The 26570-nt window shown below is 40.9% G+C and overlaps 2 protein-coding genes across 4 annotated transcripts; both read right to left on the bottom strand.

Annotated features, from left to right (window-relative positions):
- Positions 1–3450: 3450 nt before the first annotated feature.
- Positions 3451–9621, bottom strand: ch25hl3 (cholesterol 25-hydroxylase like 3). Its single transcript, XM_014170952.3, has 2 exons — positions 8912–9621; positions 3451–4960 (listed from the first exon to the last, which is right to left on the bottom strand). The coding sequence occupies exons 1-2, from the start codon at positions 9352–9354 to the stop codon at positions 4504–4506; spliced, it is 900 nt and encodes a 299-aa protein (XP_014026427.3). The 5' UTR covers positions 9355–9621; the 3' UTR covers positions 3451–4503.
- Positions 9622–11334: 1713 nt separating this feature from the next.
- On the bottom strand, positions 11335–24115 carry LOC106585112 (erlin-2). Of its 3 annotated transcripts, none has more exons than XR_006761734.2 (13): positions 23994–24094; positions 23604–23679; positions 21779–21886; positions 21530–21611; positions 20743–20789; positions 20555–20616; positions 19167–19292; positions 18883–18956; positions 17660–17718; positions 17189–17280; positions 16874–17007; positions 15742–15821; positions 11335–15387 (listed from the first exon to the last, which is right to left on the bottom strand). XR_006761734.2 is itself a non-coding variant. In XM_014170955.3 (13 exons), the coding sequence occupies exons 1-13, from the start codon at positions 24049–24051 to the stop codon at positions 15214–15216; spliced, it is 1128 nt and encodes a 375-aa protein (XP_014026430.2). In that variant the 5' UTR covers positions 24052–24094; the 3' UTR covers positions 11335–15213. The 3 variants fall into 3 exon arrangements, 2 of the variants coding, with proteins under 2 accessions (XP_014026430.2, XP_014026431.1); XM_014170955.3 differs by having other exon boundaries at positions 16874–16963; XM_014170956.3 differs by lacking the exon at positions 23604–23679 and having other exon boundaries at positions 16874–16963; positions 23994–24115.
- Between the last annotated feature and the right edge of the window lie 2455 nt (positions 24116–26570).

Below are 26570 nucleotides of genomic sequence, written 5' to 3'. Positions count from 1 at the left end.
GAGGAGGAAGTGGAGGACCATCCTCAGTGAATTTCAAAAAAATAAAAATGGTGAAACATTACAAAATGTATCCTTTATAGATAAAACTATACAAAATATATTCACATCACCAAATCATTTATTAAATCACACAGTTTTGTTATGAAGGTCTATAGTAGCTTCAACAGCACTCTGTAGGGTAACACCATGTTGTTGGTGAGGCTCATGGTTCTCACCCCTTCCATAGACCTACACAGTAATCATGACAACTTCCAGAGGATGTCCTCCAATCTATCAGAGCTCTTGCAGCATGAACTGACATGCTGTCCACCAAATCAAAGGATGAGAGAATTAATGTAGTACTGAAAGCATAAGCTAAATTTAGCTATCACTGCATAAAATGTGGTGAGTAGTTGACACAAAAAGAGAGAAAGACAATAGTTGAACACATTCATTTCTTCAAAAATAAAGGAGAGGCGAGAGAGAGAGAGAGAGAGAGCTATCCTTGTCCCATCGCGCACTAGCAACTCCTGTGGCGGGCTGGGCGCAGTGCACGCTGAAACGGTTGCCAGGTGTATGGTGTTTCCTCCGACACATTGGTACGGCTGGCTTCCGGGTTAAGTGGGCATTGTGTCAAGAAGCAGTGCAGCTTGGGAGTTGCAGTGATGAGACAAGACTGTAACTACCAATTGGGGAGAAAAATGAGTAAAGAATGTACAAAATGTAATTAAAAAAAGAATAAGCAAAGGTATAAATGTAAAATACAAATGTTAGGCTAGCCTACTGGTATATGTAGTCTAGAAAAATATGTATGAAAAAAATATAGGCCTACTGTCAACCCCCCAAAGCATTCTCACTGCTCTAGCTCACTGACCTGTGTTGATTGATAGCTTGCTGGTCTAATCAGAGTGCTGAATGGGAATTTTACTAGCCAATCAGTTTTTTTGCAAGTGCAATACTCTCTCTGGCTGTGTGGAGAGTAATCCACAGAGACTCCGTACCACAAAATAAATGACAAAACATTTCTAAAAGTCAAAGTCGAGTTCCGAGTCTTGAGGCTCCAAGTCAAGTCTCAAGTTATTTTATTTTCAATCAAGTTGAGTCTCAAGTCATCAAATTTGTGACTGGAGTCAGACTCGAGTCCAAGTCATGTGACTCGAGTCCACACCTCTGGAAATAGACCATTCCCTTATTTTCATTATACTTACATTTTAGTCATTTGAGGAAGCGTGACTAACTTAAAACCTCAATATTGTTTTCCCTTCATAAAATGTGAGTTGGCAATGGCTGGAATTCAAGCTCGCAAAATGCCAAGTGAAATTGCTGAATGAGAGGCCCTCATGAGCAGGCTGATATTAGTTCCCCAATATAGTTTTCATAATTGTAGATTACTGTCACGCCTGCTCCTGCTCTCTCTCTCTGGCACTCGAGGGCGCCAGGGTGCCCTTCATTACGCACACCTGTGTCGTGTCTGGACTATCATTATATGTGAACACTTATTTATATCAAATCAGTTCTCTAGGTTTCATTATTACGTGATTAAACTAATCATTTAAACATTAATTAACTAGGAAGTTGGGGCACCACGGAAAATATTGCGATTTAGAGTTATAATTTTCCGAATATAACTCTTCAGATATTTTCATATCTGATCAATTACAGTCATTTTCATTAATGTATTGTTATTACCTCATAAGTTCTCATTACTGAACGTCGCAAACGCTTGGATATCTGCACGAAGCTTAATGAATCAGCAATATACAAATTGGCTTAATTATTTATTTACTAACTAACTAAACAATCACAGAAATACATAACAAACAAATAGTAGATATTGGTTACTAACAATGATATAATAGTCCCTAATGGGCTAAGCGACAAAGGAAAGGGGTGGGGACTGACAAAGAGCGGGAAAGACAAAATGGATTCACTACACACAGTGGATAATTGTAATCATTGAAATGCTAATCCTTTGCACATGAATGGCCACATATTCGAGAATAATTGCAATGTATATATTTACGCCCGTATGTCCTTGTTGTCTTCTCTGTTGGAATCCGGTCTGTCTGCTGGAGAGTCAATCATCAGAGAGTCTCTGGTTAACTTCCCCAGAATTCACAATGTCCTTTGTGGTTGTAGGTGGTTAGAATGGCTACTTCAGAGTACCATTCGGAAATGTTCTCATAGAATAGATGCTTCGGCGGTTGGCGGTATTCTCGTTCTAGACTTACGTAATTTCGAGCTACAGATTAGTAATTATATGTCTAAGATTTGCTCTTATTCTGTAGTAGTCTCAGAGTTTAACCATTTCCAATCGTGTAGCCAAAACTACAGCTGTATGGTCTAATGATCTATAGAATTGTAGCCATTCCAACGTGGGGACTCTGTCCTGGCGTTCTCTGACTTAATGTAGATTTTGTAGGAAGTGGGTTTTATACTCTGTGGAAGAAGGGGCGGTTCCATGACGCCGAATTAATGTCTATGCTCACGTGGGCGTGACCACTGATTTTGTTAACTTTATATGAAAACACATATTTTGTTATTTAGAAAGTTAACATCACATTACATCTTTTCACAAATAGTTTCATGTTTAATCACATACATTTCACAATACTTATATGTAAACCTGACAGCTGGGAAATGTACACTTTAAGAGATACAGTTATGTGTGTTTCCTGGCCTTCCTGATTGCACAAAATAAAACAACTTCGACAGGATTGTTCTTTAAATACCCGCACACCATTCCCAATTTTTCAAAAATAGAAACATTGTTTAATCCTCCGAATTTGGGGATTAGGAGTTGGACATTCTCTCTCCATCAATACTGCATGTCCAAAGGGGAGAGGGTCCCTTCAAAGAATTTACGACCTGTCGTTAAGTCATAAAACTGTGGAGAGAGAGAGAGGGGTGCCTATGATACTTCCCCAAGGACAGTCATGACACCTGTCACCATCATTACGTGCAGCAGCGCTCATTGGACTCACCTGGACTCCTTCCCTTCGTTGATTGCCCCGTCTATAACTGTCTGCTCCCCCGTTTGTTCCCTGTGTCTGCATTAATGTCGTTATGTGTTTATGTCCAGACGCTGTCCTGTCCTGTTCCATGTCCGTCGCCATTAAATGTTCACTCCCTGTACCTGCTTCTTGTCACTACCAGTGTCGATCCTCACAGATTACTACTGATTACTTAACCTACAATTGAAGTCAGAAGTTTACATACACCTTAGCCAAATACATTTAAACTCTGTTTTTCACAATTCCTGACATTTAATCCTAGTAAAAATTCCCTATTTTAGGCCACTTTATTTTAAGAATGTGAAATGTCAGAATAATAGTGGAGAGAATGATTTATTTCAGCTTTTATTTCTTTCATCACATTCCCAGTGGGTCAGAAGTTTACATACACTCAATAAGACGAAATCGAGTGGTTTGTGTAACAGCTGTCGTAGAGAGGGGACCAAAGCGCAGTGTGTTGATTGCTCATGATTAATATTTATTATTTACTCAGAACACTAAAGAAAAATAACAAAGCGAAAAACGAACACGCACAGTTCTATCAGGTACTTAAACTAAACAGAAGACAACTACCCACAAACACAGGTGGAGAAAAAAAACCTACTTAAGTATGATCTCCAATTAGAGACGAGGACCAGCTGCCTCTAATTGGAGATCTTCCCCCCCAAAAAACATAGAAATATAAAAACTAGAACCTAAACATAGATATACAAAACATAGAAAAACACAAAACACCCCCTGTCACGCCCTGACCTACTCTAACATAGAAAATAACATCTTACTATGGTCAGGACGTGACAGTCGAGTTAGGTGCAACAACTTGACTTACTCAGTTGTGGCCCACTTTTTGGAAGCAAACCACTCGATTTTGTCTCTACGTTATATTGGCATCGAACATGTCACCCTCCCAAGGAGAGGGGGTGACCACGATAATTTATTGTTAAAACGAGAGGCTGCCTGGATCTTTAATTTAAAGACCCTTGCTCCCTTCGGTTTCAACGTAGACTTTGATCTGAAGCCATTATTGTGATTTTGCTATTGTAAATGTTTGTAGGCTTATGTAGCCAAATTGTATTTATGATCATACGCTATCCATTTATGTTTTTTGTATGCTATTTTAATATATGAGAATTAATCAATGATATCAGGCCACACCAGGCCATGATTACAGACACCTGTGTGTGTCTTTTGACACTATATAAACGAGTCATCCCACAGTGTTTGTCATTATACCCTGATGAAGACAGCTTGTCTGTAAAATGTTGGACATTACATTTTTGCATCTGAGCTCCTAGAGTGTGCGGCTGTCCTTTATTTTCAAATTTAGCCAAATTACCAGCATTGTCTCTTTATATCTAATGCTCGTCAAATATTCCATATGAGTCAACATATAACCACTTGTAATTTACAAACACATGTACACATAACCCATGCGTTAGCCTGTACTGACTGTACTAATGATGCTACCAAACATGTCAGTTATTTGTTTGCTTCATAGATTACATTCATTTTAACACATGCAAGCCTGTGCGCACACACAGTCAGATCCAAGGCTCTTCTTTCTTCTCCTTCTCCTCATTGTCCTCCCTCCATGTTTACTCCGAGCCTCCTCCCTTACCCCCAGGTAGGTCCCACAGAGCCAGTCCCAGTGCCTGAAGTAGGGGGCATAGTTCCCCCTGTAGATGTGGTGGTGTGCCTGGTGGAAGGGGGCCCCGCCGAAGCAGGGCAGTAGTCTATGGATGGCCCAGGGCAGGTCGTAGCCACAGTGGTCCTCTATGGCCAGCCAGGTGTTGAGCAGGTGGAACAGGGCCTCACTTAGAGGGTGGCAGCCCACCACCCAGGCACTGCTCAGGGCCAGCATCTGCAGGGAGAGTAGCTCAGCCGGGCTGGCGTCCTGGGCAGTCAGGGCGAAGGTGATCCGGTTCTGGTGATGAGTCTGGTGGACCCTCCGATACAGCCAGGGAACCCTGGAAACCATACAGACAGAACTTTTGTGTTTGGTAGGCAGCCAGGGACAAACCTTATGTGCTCCTTCTAGACTCTCTACATGAGGGTCGTCCGAGTTAAAGGAGAATTTTGCTTTTTTACAATAAAATCTCTATTTTTCATGTAAATAGCATGTTATAAAACGGTCCGATTTAATTTGTTTTTGAGAAACTTGGTGTTTTTCCACCCAACTGACTGCAGATAAAAATCAGTGCGTGATGATGTAGTGCACACAACATTTTATTTTCGCTTAAGTTTTCATTGTACTTAATAAAAATCTAAAAGTTCAGTGTGTTTCCATTGCATTTTCAACTCCACCGATAGTTGTGTCACAAAAACTGTTTCGTTGAATAGCAAATTTGCCTATTCTGGTCTTGGCACGTGTGCACTAGCCAAGAGCTCACCGATACAGTGCGGGTACGCTATGCTGGTAGACTAGTCTACATGATGAGATTATTATAGATAAGAGAATATTTTTATTTGTCAAACTGCAGTCAAGCATCGATCATCATGTCACCAGAAAATGACCCTCGATACCAGGCGGTGTCTGAGGAAGGCCCTAAAAATTGTCAAAGACCCCAGCCACCCTAGTCATAGACTGTTCTCTCTGCTACCGCCCGGCAAGCGGTACCGGAGCGACAAGTCTAGGTCCAAGAGGCTTCTAAATAGCTTCTACCCCCAAGCCATAAGACTCCTGAACATCTAGTCAAATGGCTACCCAGACTATTTGTATTGCCCCCCCTCCCCTCTCCACACCACTGCCACTCTCTGTTGTCATCTATGCATAGTCACTTTAATAACTCTACCTACATGTACAGTTGAAGTCGGAAGTTCACATACACTTAGGTTGGAGTTATTAAAACTCGTTTTTCAACCACTCCAAAAATTTATTGTTAACAAACTATAGTTTTGGAACGTCAGTTAGGACTACTTTGTGCATGACAAGTCATTTTTCCAACAATTGTTTACAGACAGATTATTTCACTTATAATTCACTGTATCACAATTCCAGTGGGTTAGAAGTTTACATACACTAAGTTGACTGTGCCTTTAAACAGATTGGAAAATTCCAGAAAATGATGTCATGGCTTTAGAAGCTTCTGATAGGCTAATTGACATCATTTGAGTCAATTGGAGGTGTACCTTTGGATGTATTTCAAGGCCTACCTTCAAACTCAGTGCCTCTTTGCTTGACATCATGGGAAAATCAAAAGAAATCAGCCAAGACCACAGAAAAAAAATTTGTAGACCTCCACAAGTCTGGTTCATCCTTGGGAGCAATTTCCAAATGCCTGAAGGTACCACGTTCATCTGTACAAACAATAGTACGCAAGTATAAACACCATGGGACCATGCAGCCGTCATACTGTTTAGGAAGGATACGCGTCCTGTCTCCTAGAGATGAATGTACTTTGGTGCGAAAAGTGCAAATCAATCCCAGAACAACAGCAAAGGATCTTGTGAAGATGCTGGAGGAAACAGGTACAAAAGTATCTATATCCACAGTAAAACGAGTCCTATTTCGACATAACCTGAAAGGCCGCTCAGCAAGGAAGAAGCCATTGCTCCAAAACCGCCATAAAAAAGCCAGACTACGGTTTGCAACTGGGGACAAAGATCATACTTTTTGGAGAAATGTCCTCTGGTCTGATGAAACAAAAATAGAACTGTTTGGCCATAATGACCATTGCTATGTTTGGAGGAAAAAAGAGGGAAGCTTGGAAGCTGAAGAACACCATCCAAACCGTGAAGCACGGGGGTGGCAGCATTATGTTGTAGACCTCCACAAGTCTGGTTCATCCTTGGGAGCAATTTCCAAATGCCTGAAGGTACCACGTTCATCTGTACAAACAATAGTACGCAAGTATAAACACCATGGGACCACGCAGCTGTCATACCACTTTGCTGCAGGAGGGACTGGTGCACTTCACAAAATAGATGTCATCATGAGGAAAGAAAATTACGTTCATATATTGAAGCAACATCTCAAGACATCAGTCAGGAAGTTAAAGCTTGGTCGCAAATGGGTCTTCCAAATCGACAATGACCCCAAGCATACTTCCAAAGTTGTGGCAAAATGGCTTAAGGACAACAAAGTCAAGGTATTGGAGTGGCCATCACAAAGCCCTGACCTCCATCCTATAGGAAATTTGTGGGCAGAACTGAAAAAGCGTGTGTGAGCAAGGAGGCCTACAAACCTGACTCAGTTACACCAGCTCTGTCAGGAGGAATGGGACAAAATTCACCCAACTTATTGTTGGAAGCTTGTGGAAGGCTACCCGAAACGTTTGACCCAAGTTAAACAATTTAAAGGCAATGCTACCAAATACTAATTGAGTTTATGTAAACTTCTGACCCACTGGGAATGTGACGAAAGAAATAAAAGCTGAAATAAATCATTCTCTCAACTATTATTCTGACATTTCACATTCTTAAAGTAAAGTGGTGATCCTAACTGACCTAAGACAGGGACTTTTTACTAGGATTAAATGTCAGGAATTGTGAAAAACTGAGTTTAAATATATTTGGCTAAGGTGTATGTAAACTTCTGACTTCAACTGTACATACTACCTCAACTAACCGGTGCCCCCGCACATTGACTCTGTACCGGCACCCCCCTGTATATATTGTTATTTTTTACTGCTGCTCTTTAATTACTTGTTACTTTTATCTCTTATTCATATCCATATTTTTTAAAACTGCACTGTTGGTTAGGTGCTCGTAAGTAAGCATTTCACTGTAAGGTCTACACCTGTTGTATTCGGAGCATGTGACTAATAAAATTTCATTTTTATTGGAAAGGAGCATCAAGATCCCCATGCACTTTCACCACCCTGTGAAGTTCATCATAACTTTTTTCATCTGTAGCCTAATAAACTGCATGGTATCCCAAATCATAGTGGGAGGACCACACATTATATAATCATGTGACTCCAAGTTTACTTCGATATGATGGTTATTATATCAATATTTGTGCATAAAGGTGTTGCCACCACCATTTCTCGCATTATTAATTTTACATACACAAAAAGATCCCACCATGTCGAACGAACAAATGATCTGTCGGCATTTACAAAATTGTACTGAAACTACCCGTTTCTATCACAGCTGTCGTGATTTAAAATGTTTTATACGGTATGACTTTACTTGCATAAAAACTGTTGATGGAAACGTGGTTAGTAATGGAATTTTAATGTTGTTTGACTTGGTTTGTGTATTACCAAATTTGCTTGAGATGATTTTAATGCAACACTGCTCACTGCATCCAAGTTACTTGACATAAACGTTTCAAAAAGCTGTCAGTCAAGGCGAGGCCATGAATATAAGCTCCCCAGATGGGTATGGGTGATATTTTAGACACTCAAAAGGCTATTTTACATGGGAATCAGAATGACTGTTCGGGACATCTAGTGTATTTTAATTCTATTACCAATATTACAGGTGCAGAAGAGGTTTGGCGCATGCACACTTGGTCAAAAACAATACTTAGATTTTTTCCAGACAATAAAAAAAATATTTTACCTTTAACTTTCCAGACAATGCATCTTAAATCAGTTGCATATGTGACTTTTTATTTAGAGTTTTTTTTGGAAGTACATAGGTGTACTGGCCGTTACGGCGGTAATGACAATAGTTGTTCAACGAAACTCCATCCTTTTGTAATTACCGAAAGTATTATTACATTATCCAGCTTGAAAAGCTGGTGAATCTTCATTTTCAATGTCTCCTGAGTCCAGTGGAGGCTGCTGAGGGGAGGACGGCTCATACTAATGGCTGGAACGGAGTAAATGGAATGGCATCAAACACATGGAAATCATGGGTTTGATACCATTCCATTTATTCCACTCCAGCCATTACCACGAGCCAGTCCTCCCAAATGAATGCGCCACCAACCTCCTGTGCTGTAAACCCAGATTCTGGTTCAAGCTTACCGATGCATGGAATAATGCCATATAAAGAACAGAGCATCAAATAAAAGTAGGCACGCGATAACCTCCCCAATGAGCAGGCTGCATGATGGCGCGAGTTCGGGAAATCTTGGAATCCTAACTCTTTGATAAAGCGCGGTGGCAGGGAGAACAGTTGTCAGGTATTTCAGAAAAATCCTCCAACAGCAGTCAACCCATCGCTGCAAACACAACAGCAACGGTTCAGCGGTCCTCGAGATCCTGTAGAGATCTATCCGTGGCCAGAAACATCCCAGCGCTTCAAAGGCTAGAAAAGGTGCGCTGAGGAGAAGGTGGATGAGGAAAGCGAAGCATGCGGGCAGGAAAGGTGACGTGAGGAACTCCCGTTGTGCTCGCAGATCATCCCACAGCGCCTGGAGCAGCAGTCCATCTGGGTTCCCATGTTTTAGAAATGTACTAATATTCATAATACCAGCATACGAAGGGTTATTTTTTTAATCAAACCAAAAATGACCATCATGAAGTGTTCTCAGCATTTATCCAAGTGTGTTGGCTACTACTTTGTAATAACGTAGTCCCCGATGTAGTTTCTTAAATTCCCTCTCTCCAGCTGAAGGTACGCATTTAGTTTATGCTCGAGTTCTTAATTAAATACTTATTTTCTCTTCCCCAATGGTTGACAGAACACGCTTGTCTGTCGTTTGGTGGGATAGATCCACAGAAGCAGTAAAAGTAAAACAAAATCACATTCCAATTTATACAAGTCAGCAGCACAGCCTGGTCTCATAGACTATAGGTAACATAGTAAATGTAAATCTGTCTCTCCATTTAGTATTGCACAGTATGTTACATTTCATATGGCATGCATTAATTTGTGGATGTCCATCATCCATTTTTAAAAATAATAGTTAGGAGTAGGTAACATAGTAAATCTGCCTCCCTCCATTTAGTATGATATGTTACGAATTCCATTTTTTTGTGGCTAACGTTAGCTAGGTGGCTGACATTAGACGAACTAGACGTTCACGTTACATGCCCACTCATCCACCCTGACCAACTACCCTCCTTTAGTTTTTGCCTTAAGTAACCTTCTGTCTTATGTAACCCTACCAAACGTAACATATACTAATTTCAGTGTCCTGTATTTTCATTTACTATGACACGTCTAGTGTATGATACCATGCTGGAGTCAGATGGTTTCACATAAACATCTTGTGTGGGGCCCCTCTGGAGGGATATCTGAGTCTAGTCATTGTGTTCCCAATGTGTTTCATTCAAACTAAAAGCCTGTGATAATTTTATGGGAGTAAAGCAATTCATGTCATAGACCCAACTTCAGATAAAGATATTAGCTTTGTCATTATATTGTTTATTTTAAAATCATCTTATTTTATAATTTTTTATATTTTACATTTTATATGACCACATGGAGTGCCAGAGATAATTACAGACACCTGTGATAATCTGATGTATCCAATAAGGCCACTAGATTTCATGTGATCGAATTTTAAAAAAACTTGAAAGTTACCAAAGTTCTGGTAGTTTACCGGTAGCTTCGAAAGTTACCAGTAATATACCCTCCCTTTGCAATCCTAGACATGTCTCATGCTTGAAATTACCTCTACAAGCCTGAATCTGAAGCAGGGATATTGGCACCTTGGGTCCTGCCTACGCAGTCACAGACTTCTGACTGCACATCCGGCATACCTGATTGGGAATCTAGGGGGTTTCTCACAGGAGATAACAGGTGATTGAACTGTCAGCACTTGACAGTGTACACCAGGTTATCAAGTCATCTTGAGGCGGCAGGTAGACTAGTGATTAGCGCATTGGGCCAGTAACCAAAAGTGTTGCTAGATCGAATCCCCGAGCTGACAAGGTAAAAATCTGTCGTTCTGCCTCTGAACAAGGCAGTTAACCCACTGTTCCTAGGCCGTCATTGTAAATAAGAATGTGTTCTTAACTGACTTGAATAGTTAAACATTTTTGACAAAAATCTTAGTGCTACATTATGAAATACTATACTTACATTTTAAATGTTACTGTCACATCTTCTCCTGGACTTCATTCCCTTCATCATTTCCTCCCCTTTATATGTCACTCCCTTATGTTTTCTCACCAGGTGGTATTGTTCTTGTTTACCGGCGTGTAGCCTTACGGAATTGTCTCATTACTGGTTGTTGTTGTTTTATTAAACATTTCACCTGCACCTGAAATTGGGTAACTTCTCTTCTCCATAACTTCTGAAATCCAGTCCATATGGTGTGCAATAGTCTGAATGTCAGTGAAGATGTGAATAAGCAGATAATAAATATAATCTTTCTAATAGGCTGTGTTATGTAACCGTCTACCCCTACTAAATTGCAAAATCAAGATTCATCAGTCTTTCTTGTTTGACAGATGTGAAAGGGCAATGTAAGAAAAAGGCAATAAAAAGTACCTAGTCGTCAAAGAAAAACACATTTTATTGTGTAAATTACAAAATTCTGGATTTCTGATTCACAATTTAACATCAGTGAGCGAGTGCAAAAGAGTCTCCTTCAAGTCATAATCAGTCAAGTCAACCTGAGAGAGTCTAAACAAACCGTTTATACAGGTTGTCACTCACACAGCTAACAAAGCTAACTCAGCCAGAACAAACCAGTGTTACGTTGAGAGAACAGTTTAATGGATACAACACAAGTGCCTCTCAAATGAGTTGTCAATGCTTTAGTCAAAGCGTTGGTGAAAAACATACAAATGATTCACCCCAAATGAACTCGGTCTAAGACGACACTGAGGGCACCAGTGTGTGAAAGACTCAGAAAGCTGCTGTTGCATTTTTCATGAAAACCCCATTGCATGTTTATACCATTGACTCATCCTACCAATAAGAATGCTTTTGTTTGCTTTTCTGTAAAGAAATCACTGTAATAAAAAAATAAAAAAACACAATTGGGATTTTATCTGGTCCAATCTTCAAGAAACATGCGTCACAATGACGAGATTAATATCTATGGACATGATCTGTCATGAACCGCAGACAAAGGACTAATTAGAATAAAATGTACTGCTAAAGCACGCACCTGTAATGCTCTTAATATCCAATATCAAGGGGGGAAAAAATAAATCATGAAATGCCTAGCAGATAGAAATAAAAATAGCAACTTTTGTCTCTTTCTCGAATTCTGAACTGGGAGTGGTTGGACAGGCCATCAGACTGTTAAATAGCGCTCTCTAACCGGCTTCCACCCGGTTACTCAACCCTGTACCTTACGAGACTGCTGCCCTATGTACATAGACATGGAGTCACTGGTCACTTTAACAATGTTTACATACTGCTTTACTAATTTCATATGTATATACTGTATTCTATTCTACTGTATTTTAGTCAATGCCACTCCGACATTGGTCATCCTAATATTGATTTATTTCTTAATTCCATTCTTTTACTTTTAGATGTGTGTGTATTGTTGTGAATTGTTAAGATACTACTGCACTGTTGGAGCTAGGAACACAAGCATTTCACTACACCCGCAATAACATCTGCTAAATATGTGTATGTTACCAATAGAATTGGATTTGGTTGGTATCACCCCTTCACCAAATCATGGGGATAGGCAATAACAGAGGGTTAAGATGGTTAATCAATGAGTGTGAGGCTTGTATTTTATGTAGAACTTTTTGTATAATGTACAATTAGATTATGTCACAAATCCACAATTCCCAGAAAGATTTGATGCGGAAGATAAACCTCATCCCTTTTCTGATGTCACCCCCCTTCCCTTTCCTTCCCAATCAAAACAAGACCAGGAGAGTTTCAGCCCACAGTCTGCCTCAGTTTCAGAAAAGGTATCCATCTGTGTAGTTCAGTGCCATTCCTACAACATTTGTAGTCAATACCAGGAAATAAAATGGGATGGTTTAAAACAAGTGGCAAAGCATGAGACCAAACACCACTAGTAGAAAGTGCTTTGAGTGGAGTGTGGTTTGTCAAGGTGTCGTTATCAGAGTTGTTCATCTGTATTCGTCATACTATGACTACTACTGACTGAGAAGCCATTGCGCTCTCTGTTCCAGCATGGGATAATGTTCCCACTCAAGGAGAAGCTGGTTTCTCAACATCTCAATTCTAACAGATACTCTCTGTTGTGTCTAGGACACTCTCTCAAGAGCAGACATGAATATAATGGCCTTTTGTCCAGCATAATTATAGATAATTGAGAGAAAAACAAGTCAACCTTGACTTTTCTTCAGTCCAAAAATGATTGAACATCAATGCTCACTCTCTGAAACGGAGGTAAAGTAATATTCATTCATTGGGCTAGTCAAGATCTGTTACATCTGCTATTGTGATAAGATCCTGGTGAGAAAAGGTAAAGACAGTCAGCCAATTCATATGGGAAAGGGATCTGTATGAAGAAACAAGGTATTCCAAACAATGTATTGTGTATGATTAAGTAAATTAATCATTAATAATGTAGTTAATCATACACAACTATATCTCTCATACACTTACAGTATTATGAGCTATGCAACACATAGAAAAGACATGAAAGCGCTACCAATGAAATCAAGTTACAAAACATACATCATACACTTGCAAAAGTTCAATTCATGTTTAAAATGTCCCAAACCACACTGTTACATTCAATATATCATTGTTTCGCCTACGGTCTTAGGATAGTCTGTTGTAGGGCTAGTAAAACCTCCGGTCCAGGGTAGCATCCCAAAAGGCACCCTATTCCCTATATAGTGTACTATTTTTGACCAGAGCCTTATGGGTAGTAGTGCACTTATGGGTAGGGGTTCTACTAAGCTGACATGGAATTGGTCAAACCATGGATTAGTTAGCCATTTGATTTGGAATTTTAAGCCCCTGTAGGTATCAAAAAAATATATACAAAAATTTGATTAAATATTTAATTTGGGCTTTAGAAATGCACTGAATAACACATTCATAAATGGAAAAAAGACAGGAAATCATAAGGAATAAGGTATTGAAGTGTCTGTCCTATCTAGGAGATATAAGAAAGTTCAGGAAATATTTAGGTTTTTTTGGACACATATTTAACCCCTTTTTCTTTTTGCACAAAACTACCTCCATACTTCCATTCATTTTTTAATCCGGTACCGGGTTACCTGCTAATGGGCTGGTATGTCTCACTGTCTGGGTGTTCTGCAGTAGGATTGGATAGAGGCAATCACCGCAGCTGTGTAACCCTGTGTTAGTGGGCAAGTGAGCATTGTCGAAATCAAAACCCAACCCTTAAGTAAGTCATAAAGAACTCACTTACAAAACTCAGTTTTGGACAAGACTGACTTTATGAACAAAATGATCCTATTTACACTTCGTAGTAAATTTTGACACTAGAATAAAAGTTTGACTAATATAGATGCCACATATGCCATTTTCTATTCGAGAAGTTGTTTGCCTTCAGTTGCGCTTTAAAAAGGCAATCAGGAGTAGAAAAAACATGTAATGTTTGGTAAAAAGATGAGGGATGGAAGAATGTAACCACTAAAATGAATAAACAGAGCTATGGGTCATGTTGAGGCTATATAGTGTTTGTTTACATTTACTTTGTTAACAAACACTGGAGCAAAACAAGCGTATATTTTGGGTTCTGATGGTGTACGGCAGCTGACCTAAGCTCATGAGGCATTTCTAAGTTATATTCTTCAATAATCCATAGGTACATATCATTAATGTATAAATCCAAAAATGAATGTAGCAACTGCTGATTGCCTCTTTAAAGTATCTGTGTACCAGACTTCTATGAAATACGACCTATAATTAATAACAATATGAGTGAAATAGTTTTCCTTCCAAAAAATGGCAATTAAGTATGTCAAAAAGCAGTTTTCCTGTGTTTGAATGGTGTGGGCGTAACCCAACAACAGAATGGTGTGGCCGTATACTGGTCATTAAAAATATTCTTGCTAGTAGACCGCTCATTGGCCAACTCAGCCAATAAGCCAACATGACATCATGTTCTATAAGGAAATAGCAAGCATTTATTTTATTTCTTTAAACAGACTGTTTGAGGTGGGGTTTTTGAAGTGTTTTTTTAATTTTAAATGTATAAAGTTTTTTGGTCACAAATATGAATAAGACAAGTCAAAAACATTTTGGTATGAGTTAACAGAATATTAACTTTTAAAACTAAGATTTTCACTGGCCAGATACTTCAAAAATAGTAGTGCACTATATAGGGAAGAGGGTTCCATTTGGGACACATAACCCAAGGCTCATCTTTCACCCCACCTTGTGGCTGGCATGGGCCCAGCTCCATAGCTCCAGCCCTGGGATGGGTCTCTTCTCTCTACTCCTTTCCATCCCTCCATCAGTCTAGGTCCAGGAACTGTCCAGTTAGGACGTCCATGGCATCAGAGGCCTTAGTGGAGGAGGGGCCAGAGTCAACAAACATCTGGGGGATCTTACTCCCAAAGTAGATCTTACTGTTAGCTGCTATGGCCTGGAACTTCATAAGCTGCAGATACTCTGGCGTCAGCTTCAACTGGGAGTGGAGAGAGAGAGGGGGGAGAGAAAGAAAGTGAGGGTGGAGATGGAGGGAGAGAGGAGAGAGAGAGAAGGCAGAAGCCAGTGATGGCTGTCCTGTGATGCTGTTAGATTGTAGCCTGAGGGGCAGTGTGTTCTCTCTCTCCCACTGTTCCAGCCAGTCTGAATTCACTCCCTACCACCTCCCCTTGGCTCGACGCCTTGGATATTTGTAGAACTGCTTGGAGGAAGCAACATGGAGGGAGCGGAGAGATCTTTCACTACCCTGATTATACAGATCCTTCAGATCTGCAAATGTGGAAGGGTTAGGGCCAAGGAGGACCGGCTGTTCCTCTCAGTATGTTCCTCTCACCTTATTGGCCTCGGCCGCTCTCTCTGCTGTGTAGAACTCTGCATCGGCCCTGGCCTTCATCTTAGCCAAGAATGCTCCGTCTGCAACCCAGGGGTTAGACGTCAAATTGTGTTGACGCCATCTAAAATATTATTTCCACCTAGTATGATCATTTTAACATATTGGACCAAGCATATAGCCTATGTATGGTCCATATTATCAGGTATGCTATTAGCATTAATACCTGTAGCCCAACTGATGCAGCATAGTGGCTATAAATAAATAGGCTGAAGCATGGGGTTGCCCATCTGCATTTACCCTATTGGGCCAATCGTTAGTATAGTTCTGCATCGGGTCAGATATCCACGGTTCCCGGCGGGTGAGTCGCAAAAACAATCAGCTGGCAGGTAGAATGAAAACAATATTTCAACCGGTGGGTTGGCCGCGGTTCAGAATTACATTGTGGGTCGGAAACATTTTAAAATCAAGATAATACTTTTAAAAACCCAGGAGCTTGTTGTGTTACGAATTCCGTTCTGTGAGTGGCGAGGCAGACATAAGGCTACCAGCCACGCATTGAGAGTGTGTGGAGCCGGGAACTGTCCCGTATTTGTGTTGTGCTAAAACGTTCCAATTTGTCTATGCCAGAGCTTATGTTCCCTCTCCCCATGTGAGAATACGACAAGTTTACTTTCCATGGATAGCCTAGCACATGCGAAAATGGCTAAATGTATTGCACTTAAGCTTTGAGCTCCCATAGTCAATCCTCAGGAGACTCCTCTTTCTACCATCAAGACCCACAGGGAAAAGGACAAAAATGTCCTTTAAAAGCCCTGTTATGCCAGCATGCCATTTCACTGACCAGTGGCCTAATGACAATTATAAACTGGGTGGTTAGAGCCCTGAATGCTGATATGGGTATGACAAAAGCATGTATTTTTACTGCTCTAATTACGTTGGTAACCAGTTTATAATAGCAATAAGGCACCCTTGGGGTTTGCTGTATATTGCCAATATACCACGGCTCTGTATCCAGGCACTCCGTGTTGCAAAGAACAGCCCTTAGCCGTGGTATATTGGCCATATACCACACCCCCCCGGCCTTATTGTTTAAATATACCGTCTTATTGTTTTGCCAAACACACATACACACCTTCAATTTCAGAGATCCTTTTCTCTGTTTCTTTCTCCATGACTTTCTGGCTAAACTTGATTTCAGCCACTTGAGCCAACTTCTCTGCCTCTGTAGAGCAGCACAGGGAGGAGACAGGAAGTGAGCCTTACATTCTGGGATTTAATGACAAAACAGGCAGAATTCCTCTTAAAAATGAGTTCAACAAAACAGACTTACAGTCATTTGTTTATAAATGTCTATAAATGTACTATTATAAAATGTCAGTTTAATATTTTTTTCAGTGAAAAGGTAAAGGTCATAGTGCGTTAGTGTCTGACCAATCACATGACTGACCGATCACAGCCCTCTTCCGCTCTGTCTCCGCCTCCTTCTCCACCACCTTCTGAGTCTGAGCAGAAATCAGAAGCTTTGTCTTCTCAGCCTCCCTAAACACACACCACACACACACACACACACACACACACACACTTAAAGGTGCATGCTAAAAGTTGGTTAATATCTTTCTCCAATCCCACAGCATGTGTCCCATCCCTCACCAGAACATCCTAAAACAACAACAGCCAGGTAATAGCATGTTAACATGGAAAAAATACCATCATCAGTCCATTACTAAAGCCCTCCAGATGGAAGTGGCGAGTGTCCCAAATAGCATACTATTCCCTATGCAGTGCACTTGTCAAAGATCATGCACTATAGAGGGAATAGGGTGCCATTTGGGATACAACCGGGTTTGAGGAGAATATGAATACAGGACGGAAGTGTTCTAGAATGTTTCAGTGTTACACAGCCAACTGTTTTACTCACATCATCTCGTAGTTCCTCCGAATGCTCTCAGGGATGTTGGGCTTCGTGACTCGGACCGCCTGTGGTCAAGATTGCCGAACCACAACCATGAAAAAGAGGGGTGACGGAGAGATGATCGAGATCATAATGAACATTTGTTTGACTTTGGAACTGCCAGTCATTACATGGCAATAAGAGGCATTCCATCACCAGGGAATCATCTAGGCAAATGCCAAAACGACACAGTATTCCCTTTGTAGTGCACTACCTCTGACCTGGCCCCATAGGGCTCTGGTCATGGGAATAGGGTGCCTTTTGGGGCACAGACCTGGTTCAATTTGGGAGCACAAAAGAACAAATGGAATCTTACTCCTCCACAAACTCTCTCTGAAGTGAGCTGTACTGTAGTATTATTCATTCCTGGCAGAATCTACAGCTGTTATAGTTTCCTCTAGAGGATTAATGAGGACAAAAAGCTAAGTGTTTAAACCCAGAGGGGCCTTAAAACTGGAAAGGAATGAGCAGAGGTGGGGTTGGGGAGGAAATGATTATTTCTCTCCCTCCTCCCTCTTTCTCCATCTCGCTCTCTCATTTTTGAGTCAGACAGAATCTCTCATCGTTTTCCAGTCCAGATATTGCAACATGGGATCTGTTCTGTTTATTGTCTTTCATTAAGTTTTAGCTAGTAACTGAAGTCCACCCAGGACCGCTTAGCAGCCCACTCATCACCTGGCATTCATTATCACAATATGGAGCCTCATAAAGTTGAAGTGCAGTATTCTACTTTAACCTTACACATTACTTTAGAAACTTAACCCTGTTTCCTGTCTGCCATTCAACCCCCTGTGTGCATGTGGCTCTACCTGGATCACACAAGGATAAGCGGAGTATCAACCCGAATCAGAAATCAATACGAGGTAATCCTTGTATATAAAAACAGTTATGAAAGGTGAGTACTCACATAACATGGGCAGTTTCAATGTTCAAACTGCTCATGATATTGTTAAATGAGTATTAACCATAAATAACATATTTATAAGCAAGGATTCTCTAGAATTCCATCTTCCCATTGCTCCCTCTCCCAGTCACACAAGGATAAGTGGCGTATCAAGTAAATCAAATCAATCATCGGGATTCCTTGCATATAAACCTTTAATAAACATATTTATACTGGTATGCAAGGATTCTCTAAGATTGGTTTGTTGTCTCTTCCCCCTTCCATGTCTCCTTCCCAGTCTCAGTACCTGTATGATGAGTCCAGGAGCCATGGAGGTCAGATCCTCCTGTAGGGTCAGCTTCAGGTTTTCATCTATCTGGTCTGAGGAGGGAAACCACCGCACGCACGCACGCACACAAGCACGCACAAACACATACAATTAAGACAGGCTGCATCCCACACACCACCCTATTCACTATACAGTATAGTACTTTTGCAGTAGTAGTGCACTATGTAGGGAATTGGATGCCATTTGGGACCACCCAGACACAACACTAGGCCTCTGAAACCCTTTGAATATAGATGAGTTACCAAACAAGCCGATGTAGACCTCCTGTAGAGAGTGGACGCTGCAGAACTGGTTGAGCTCATGGTGAACCTTGTTGAATATCAGGGCCTTGTCGTAATCCGCTGTGAAGTTCCTCACTATATCATACACTGTAGAAGAGAGGCGAAAGAGTTGCTGTAAAGTTCCTCACTATACCATACACTGCAGAGAAAGGACAAAGAAGAATGGCTACAGCACAGGAGGTTGGTGGCACCTTAATTGGGGAGAACGGGCTCGTGGCAATGACTGGAGCGGAATTGGTGGAATGGTATCAAATACATCAAACACATTGTTTCCATGTGTTTGATGCCATTCCATTTACTCCGCTCCGGACATTATTATGAGCCGTCCTCCCCTCCTGTGGGCTACAGTAATATCCCTTTCACACCAAGACGTTTTTCCGCCAACTTCACCATACCGCCAACTTTTTTCCCGCCTTTTCTTTATATCTGAAAGGTATTCAATATTACATTTTTTTTATTTATTTTTCGATACAGTACCGTAAATCCTATGTGAAAGCAGTATAAAGTAAGTAAGTAGTAGTGGCTACAGTAAATACGGAGCTTGGTCCGAGCCAGAACGGTCCATAGGGCAGAAGCGTCCTGTCTCCTGTTTCTTAGCATCAGGCAGCTTGATGTACAAGTAACACCCCTTGGACCGGAAGCTAGTCTATCGCAGGGTTACAGTAAGCTGTGTTCAAAATGGTTGCCAAGTACTAGTGTTGTGTTCAAGACCACCTGAAGCGAGACTGATTCAAGACCGGAGCAAATAGTGTCAGAGTCAAGATCGAGACTGGAGGGGGATAGTAAATTGGGTCAAATTGCCAGCATAAGAGTTCAAAATGTCCAGTATTTCTGTGTTCGTATTTTACAACAACATATCGATTCTTTAGAAATTCAGAATGGTGAGAAGAAAAAGAGACCGGTCTTAATTACTACAACACTGCTAAGTACACAACCATCCCCACGCCAGGCTGCCCCTCGCCCCCTCGCCCCCCCACCCCTTACATCTGTTTATAACAAAAGAGACTTGGAGCACACTGAGAGAACATGGAGTAAACACAGTGTTTAAATGTGTCCAGACGCCTTTCACTAACAAAACCAGTGACTTACTAAACAATTGTTTTATTTTACTCAAACACAAGTTGGAAAATGATCCTCCCTTTGAAATGATGGTGCAGCGGACAACACACTCTTACAATACATGGGTTACACTGGTTTTGAAACAATATAGCGTATATACTAAGGAGGGATTTGAACATCAGACATGTTATGTCACAAGTAAGATCAGTTTTAGTTTTGCGTTGAGAGACAAAACTTGAGCACCTTGTCAAAATTGCTCCAATGTTTGATGCATTGGCTTATGACTTTACCTGCTGAGGGTACCAGGTAGTTCACCACTTCTATCCGGTCAAAGTAAATCATCACTCCCCCACTGAACAAATAAAACAGAATGTAACTAGACATACATGCAATACATTTTCAAGAATGCAGATAAAAGTAGCTGGTAATCTTTCCATCCATGAAGTTTATTTTGGGCAGTGACGACAGACAATCCTACCTTGTGCCACATGGTACATTCTTCACTTCATCTGTTTGTAGAGTGGTCTACAAAGAACAGAAAGAGAAGGCGTTGTACACTCGACAGATCCATCATTTCTGCAAGGCTCAATTCAATAAAACCTACATTGTAGTATGTATTAGTAGTATTTACACAGTAGTTATTTTTCCCATGGCCAAAAAACTCTTCTGGCAGGTCTTTGGGTGGAAGGTAGCCTAGCGGTTAAGAGTGTTGGGCCAGTAACCGAAAGATAGTTGGTTCGAATACCCGAGCCGACGAGGTGAAAAATCGGAGCAAGGCACATAACCCTAATCTGCCCCAGGGGTACTACTATGGCTGACCCTGTAAAACAACACATTTCACTGCACTTATCCGGTGTATGTGACAATACCACTGTATGAAAACCTGCAAACCTACCAGGGGTGTATTCATTAGTAGCACACTCGTAGCAAAATGTTCTGTAACAGAAACCGTAACCTAGATTTACTATTAGACAAATATAGGCAGGTCCCTCCCCGTTTGGTTCCTAGTGAATAGACTCCCATCATAGATCTGCTGTCACTTTTCAACATAAGAAGTGTGCGGGCACAGGGTGACCTTTGTAAACAAAGGAACTGCCTAAACTTTGCAGTTTGATTGAAGTCCAGCCTCAGCCTTTGCCCTAGTACATTTCACCTCAGAAACCTCTCAGACCAGTCAGGTCTCAGTTCCTCTCTTTGTTCAACTACATTTCAGCCTAAACCCCAGTGAGACCAGTCATGCCCAGGGCCTAAGACACCAGTCTTACCTGCACAGACTTGAAGTTAGTGATGAAAGGCATCATGAGGTGGAACCCAGGGTTACTGGTGGTGGTCAGGAGAGCTCCTCCCCTGTGGAACACACAAGTCAAGGACGCGTTTAGGAGGGAGCAACATAACAGATAGATCTGCCACAAATAGAGATGATATGATTCTTTACTATGCATGCATGTCGAAGAGACATGTTTGTGCTACATAAAAATAGATCAATTTAAATGAAGACATAACATAAATCTGACCTGTAGTAAACTCCAGTGTGTCCCTCCTCAATCTTGTGTACAGAGGCGAAGAGAGCTGCGCCTCCAATCGCACAGATTATTGAGGCAATGGCACCCAAATGTGCCATCCTGGGAAGAAGAGGAAGAATAAACAATTTGTTTTTAAAGGATTGGCATGCACAATTTTGGACATAGAAGATGGATGAATTAAATATTAATCAAGCTTACAGTGCATTCGTAAAGTATTCAGACCCCTTGACTTTTTCCACATTTTGTTATGTTATGTTATTCTAAAATGCATTAAATCGTTTTTTCCCCCTAATCAATTTACACACAATACCCCATAATGACAAAGAAAAAACAGGTTTTTATAAATTTTTGCAAAATTTATATATGTATATATATATATATATATATATATATATATATATAATTCAGACCCTTCACTCAGTACTTTGTTGAAGCACCTTTGGCAGCGATTACAGCCTCGAATCTTCTTGGGTATGACGTTACAAGCTTGGCACACCTGTATTTGGGGAGTTTCTCCCATTCTTCTCTGCAGATCCTCTCAAGCTCTGTCAAGTTGGATGGGGAGCGTCGCTGCACAGCTATTTTCAGTTTGATTGGGTTCGATCGGGTTCAAGTCCGGGCTCAGGTTTGATCGGGTTCAAGTCTGGGCTCTGGCTGGGCCACTCAAGGACATTCAGAGAGCTTCAACCCAGTCTGAGGTCCTGAGCAGGTTTTTATCAAGGATCTCTTTGTACTTTACTCCGATCATCTTTCCCTTGATCCTGACTAGTCTCTCAGTCCATGTTTTGAAATGTTTTGGTACCCTTCCCTAGAACTGTGCCTCGACACAATCTTGTCTTGGAGCTCAACGGACAATTCCTTCTGTCTCGGAGCTCTACAGACAATTCCTTTGACATCATGGCTTGGTTTTTGCTCTGACATGCACTGTCAACTGTGGGACCTTATACAGACAGGTGTGTGCCTTTCCAAATCATGTCCAATCAATTGAATTTACCACAGGTGGACTCCAATCAAGTTGTAGAAACATCTCAAGGATGATCAATGGAAACAGGATTCACCGGAGCTCAATTACGATTCTCATAGCCAAGGTATTTCTGTTATAAAATGTAATAGATTTGCAGACATTTATATTTAAAAAAAACTGTTTTTGCTTTGTCATTATGGGGTACTGTGTGTAGATTGATGAGATTATTTTATTTAATCCATTTTAGAATAAGGCTATAGCATAACAAAATGTGGAAAAGCGAAGGGGTCTGAATACTTTCCGAATGCACTGTTGATACCTTTCACTGAAGAGTTGAAGTCTAATCTAATACATGACCGTACAAATATTCTACCGCTTTTACAAAAATGTTGTTTTAGTGTAGTAAATAGTAATCTTGCAAGTTCTGGATGTTAGGACAGTTGATTAGAATAGAATCAGCTGCATGTAGTTTAAAACAACATCTGAGCAGAGAGGCTCTGGATGTGAGATCATTCAGCTGGCAAAAGAAACTATGTTGTAAAACATTAATAAAACGTTCTGTGCCAGCTAGGCATGCTGCTGTCAAGTTAAACTCCTATTAGTCAGGAAGAAGAAGCTTAGCTGAGACATCAGCAGGGACTGACCTTACAACATTATAAGAGGATTGACCAAGAAAGGCATGGAAACTTCTCGCCTGCCTCACCTCACCCCGAAAACATCAACAACTGAAGCCTGCCACAAGTTATTAGTCTGTACACAGCTACAACAAGAATCATATAAATCTACTATAGTGATCTTGTCTAGACGACAAGTCAGTCAATCAATCAATGACAGCATGCAGGCTTTTCATACCAGGTCGTGAAACTTGAGCTCGCACGTGAAGGTTCAGTCATCTTTGGTTCAGTATCTTTGGTTCCACTTTCTAAGTCTAACATGGAGAAGTTGTTTCACTTTCAATTGACAGAATGCGGACAGCTAAACATGAATTACCTAGCTAAGCGCCCAGTCTTGGATTTACTCATACACCCCTCCCAGTAAGGCAAAACAAGTTAAGCCAACTACGTAACAGGCATTGTGCAACAACAGTTTAACGTTAGTTTGTTAAGCTATCTTTAGTTCCTACAGAGGATGGTATCTAACCTACATTGACTAAATATTTCACATACATTATTGTTGTTGCATGTAACGTTAAATACTTGAAAAGGCCATTGATAAAAGTGTACTCGAAACCCGTATTATTACCTGTATTATTACACGAGGTGCCTCCTCCACGGTAAAAAAAAATAAATAAATACAACATTTGCTAACACCTACTACAAAGTTCACTTCCTCATTTTGCGTCATGCGTCATCAGCTGGGCGTTCTTCAGTTCCTTTAGAGGAAATATCCTTCAAAACCGGTAGAGGGCAACAAAGACTATATCAAAGAAAGCTAAATATTGTGACTGTTATGTAGAAGTTGTTTCTGTGATTTTTTAAAATCAAATATCTAGGTTTATGATTTTTCTATTAATTGTGGCATTTATATTATGCATTTATACAAGTGTACTGATAGGTAAATTGCTACACTGTTTGTTTTGATACAATAGGGCAGAGTTGCTTTTATATTACTGTAACAATGTAGGAACCATAGTTTTGGTCAGTGCTTCACAGAGGATCATAATTAGTGGGGAACATGTAATGGTATAAAACCACCCCTAAATCCAGTATGCAGATGAGAGTGTTGTAATGGAAGGTCCTGTGTGGTAATATAGACTGTCCAGTGCGGGGATTCGAGTAATGCCCTGGGCCAGTGTTGATTGCATTCGTTTTGGAACCGGGCTGCCTCCCGGGCATGAGCTCGGTGCCCCGTTTTGTCCGAAGTGATGTAAAAGGGATGTAGGCTAAGCACGTGGGGTAATGAGTAGGATTCTGTGCTTCACATGCAAAAGTGATTGTTTTTGATAAAAAGGCTTTATCTGCCTTCCCAAAAGGACTACTTTGAAAATTCAAACATACACTACCATTCAAAAGTTTGAGGTCACTTAGAAATGTCCTTGTTTTTGAAAGACAATCATTTTTTTTGTCCAATTAAAATAACATAAAATTGATCAGAAATACAGTGTAGACATTGTTAATGTTGTAAATGACTACTGTAGCTGGAAACGGCAGATTTTTTATGGAATATCTACGTAGGCGTACAGAGGCCCATTATCAGCAACCATCACTCCTGTGTTCCAATGGCATGTTGTGTTAGCTAATCCAAGTTTATCATTTTAAAAGGCTAATTGATCATTAGAAAACCCTTTTGCAATTATGTTAGCACCGCTGAAAACTGTTGTTCTGATTAAAGAAGCAATAAAACTGGCCTTTAGTCTAGTTGAGTATCTGGAGCATCAGCATTTGTGGGTTCGATTACAGGCTCAATATGGCCAAAAACAAATAACTGTCTTCTGAAACTCGTCAGTCTATTCTTGTTCTGAGAAATGAAGGCTATTGCATGCGAGAAATTGCCAAGAAACTGAAGATCTCGTACAACGCTGTGTACTATTCCCTTCACAGAAGAGCGCAAACTGGCTCTAACCAGAATAGAAAGAGGAGTGGGAGGCTCCGGTGTACAACTGAGCAAGAGGACAAGTACATTAGAGTGTCTCGTTTGAGAAACAGACGCCTCACAAGTCCTCAACTGGCAACTTCAGTAAATAGTGCCCGCAAAACACCAGTCTCAACGTCAACAGTGAAGAGGCGACTCTGAGATGCTGGCCTTCTTGGCAGAGTTCCAAAGAAAAAGCGTTATCTCTGTCCAGTGTCTGTGTTCTTTTGCCCATCTTAATCTTTTATTTTTATTGGCCAGTCTGAGATATGGCTTTTCCTTTGCAACTCTGACTAGAAGGCCAGCATCCGGGAGTCGCCTCTTCACTGTTGACATTGAAACTTTCAAAAACAAGGACATTTCCAAGTGATCCCAAACTTTTGAACAGTAGTGTATATTTTATGAAAAAGAGACGTGTGTTTCTAAACGATGCATCATGCTGCCTTGTTGACAACATGACCGAGCGGCGCAGATTATCGTTCGATTTGAGAAGGGTGATCCTCCCTCACCACTTTTGCCCATTCACATCATAGGCCATAGCCTGGTTCACTTTATCAAACTCCCTCATTGTCATTTGTTTGAGAGCCATTTGATGACCAATGTTGTCTTGAACATTTTGGGGGTGTCCAAATATTTATATAAAGTTATGCCACGGTAGCCTTCAAATAGTTTCAGTTGATTATAAGGAGTTCCGAACCAACTTGGCTATTATGTGATTCTTCTGGCGTTTATCTTTATCGCGACAGTACCTCTTCCCTCTACGGAGGTTGAAAAGATTTGGCATGGACTCTCAAATCCTCAAAAGTTCTACAGCTACACCATTGAGAGCACCTTGACTGGCTGCGTCAATGCTTGGTATGGCAACTGCACCGGTCTTGATCGGAGGGCGCTACAGAGGGTGGTGCGAATAGCCCAGTACATCACTGGGCCTGAGCTCCCTGCCATCCAGGACCTCTATATCAGGCAGTGTGAAAGGAAGACCCAGAAAATCGTTAAAGACTCCAGCCACCCAAGCAATATACTGTTCTCTCTGCTTCTGCACGGCAAGCAGTACCAGAGCGTCAAGTCTGACACCAACAGGCTCCTGAACAGCTTCTATCCCCAAGCCATAAGACTGCTAAATAGCTAATGAAATGGTTACACGGACTATCTGCATTGACCCTTCTATTTTATTTATATTTTTGCACTGACTCTATGCACATTCTACACACTCACTCACTCACTCACTCACTCACTCACACACACTCA

This window comes from Salmo salar, chromosome 24 (assembly GCF_965601325.2).
Source record: "Salmo salar chromosome 24, fSalSal1, whole genome shotgun sequence".
NCBI classification, from domain to species: Eukaryota; Metazoa; Chordata; class Actinopteri; order Salmoniformes; family Salmonidae; genus Salmo; species Salmo salar.
This window is presented reverse-complemented; position numbering and strand designations above follow the sequence as displayed.

What these genes read in the sequence shown, in the direction of transcription:
- ch25hl3 (XM_014170952.3), bottom strand. Translation starts at nt 9,354, where the DNA reads ATGAATATTAGTACATTTCTAAAACATGGGAACCCAGATGGACTGCTG. An exon ending in TGGCATTATTCCATGCATCG is followed by an intron (nt 4,961 to 8,911) that starts GTAAGCTTGAAC and finishes TATGGTTTCCAG; the next exon opens with GGTTCCCTGGCTGTATCGGA.
- LOC106585112 (XM_014170955.3), bottom strand. Translation starts at nt 24,051, where the DNA reads ATGTTGTATTTATTTATTTTTTTTTACCGTGGAGGAGGCACCTCGTGT. An exon ending in CACACTGGAGTTTACTACAG is followed by an intron (nt 21,612 to 21,778) that starts GTCAGATTTATG and finishes TGTGTTCCACAG; the next exon opens with GGGAGGAGCTCTCCTGACCA. An exon ending in GCGGAAGAGGGCTGTGATCG is followed by an intron (nt 16,964 to 17,188) that starts GTCAGTCATGTG and finishes GCTGCTCTACAG; the next exon opens with AGGCAGAGAAGTTGGCTCAA.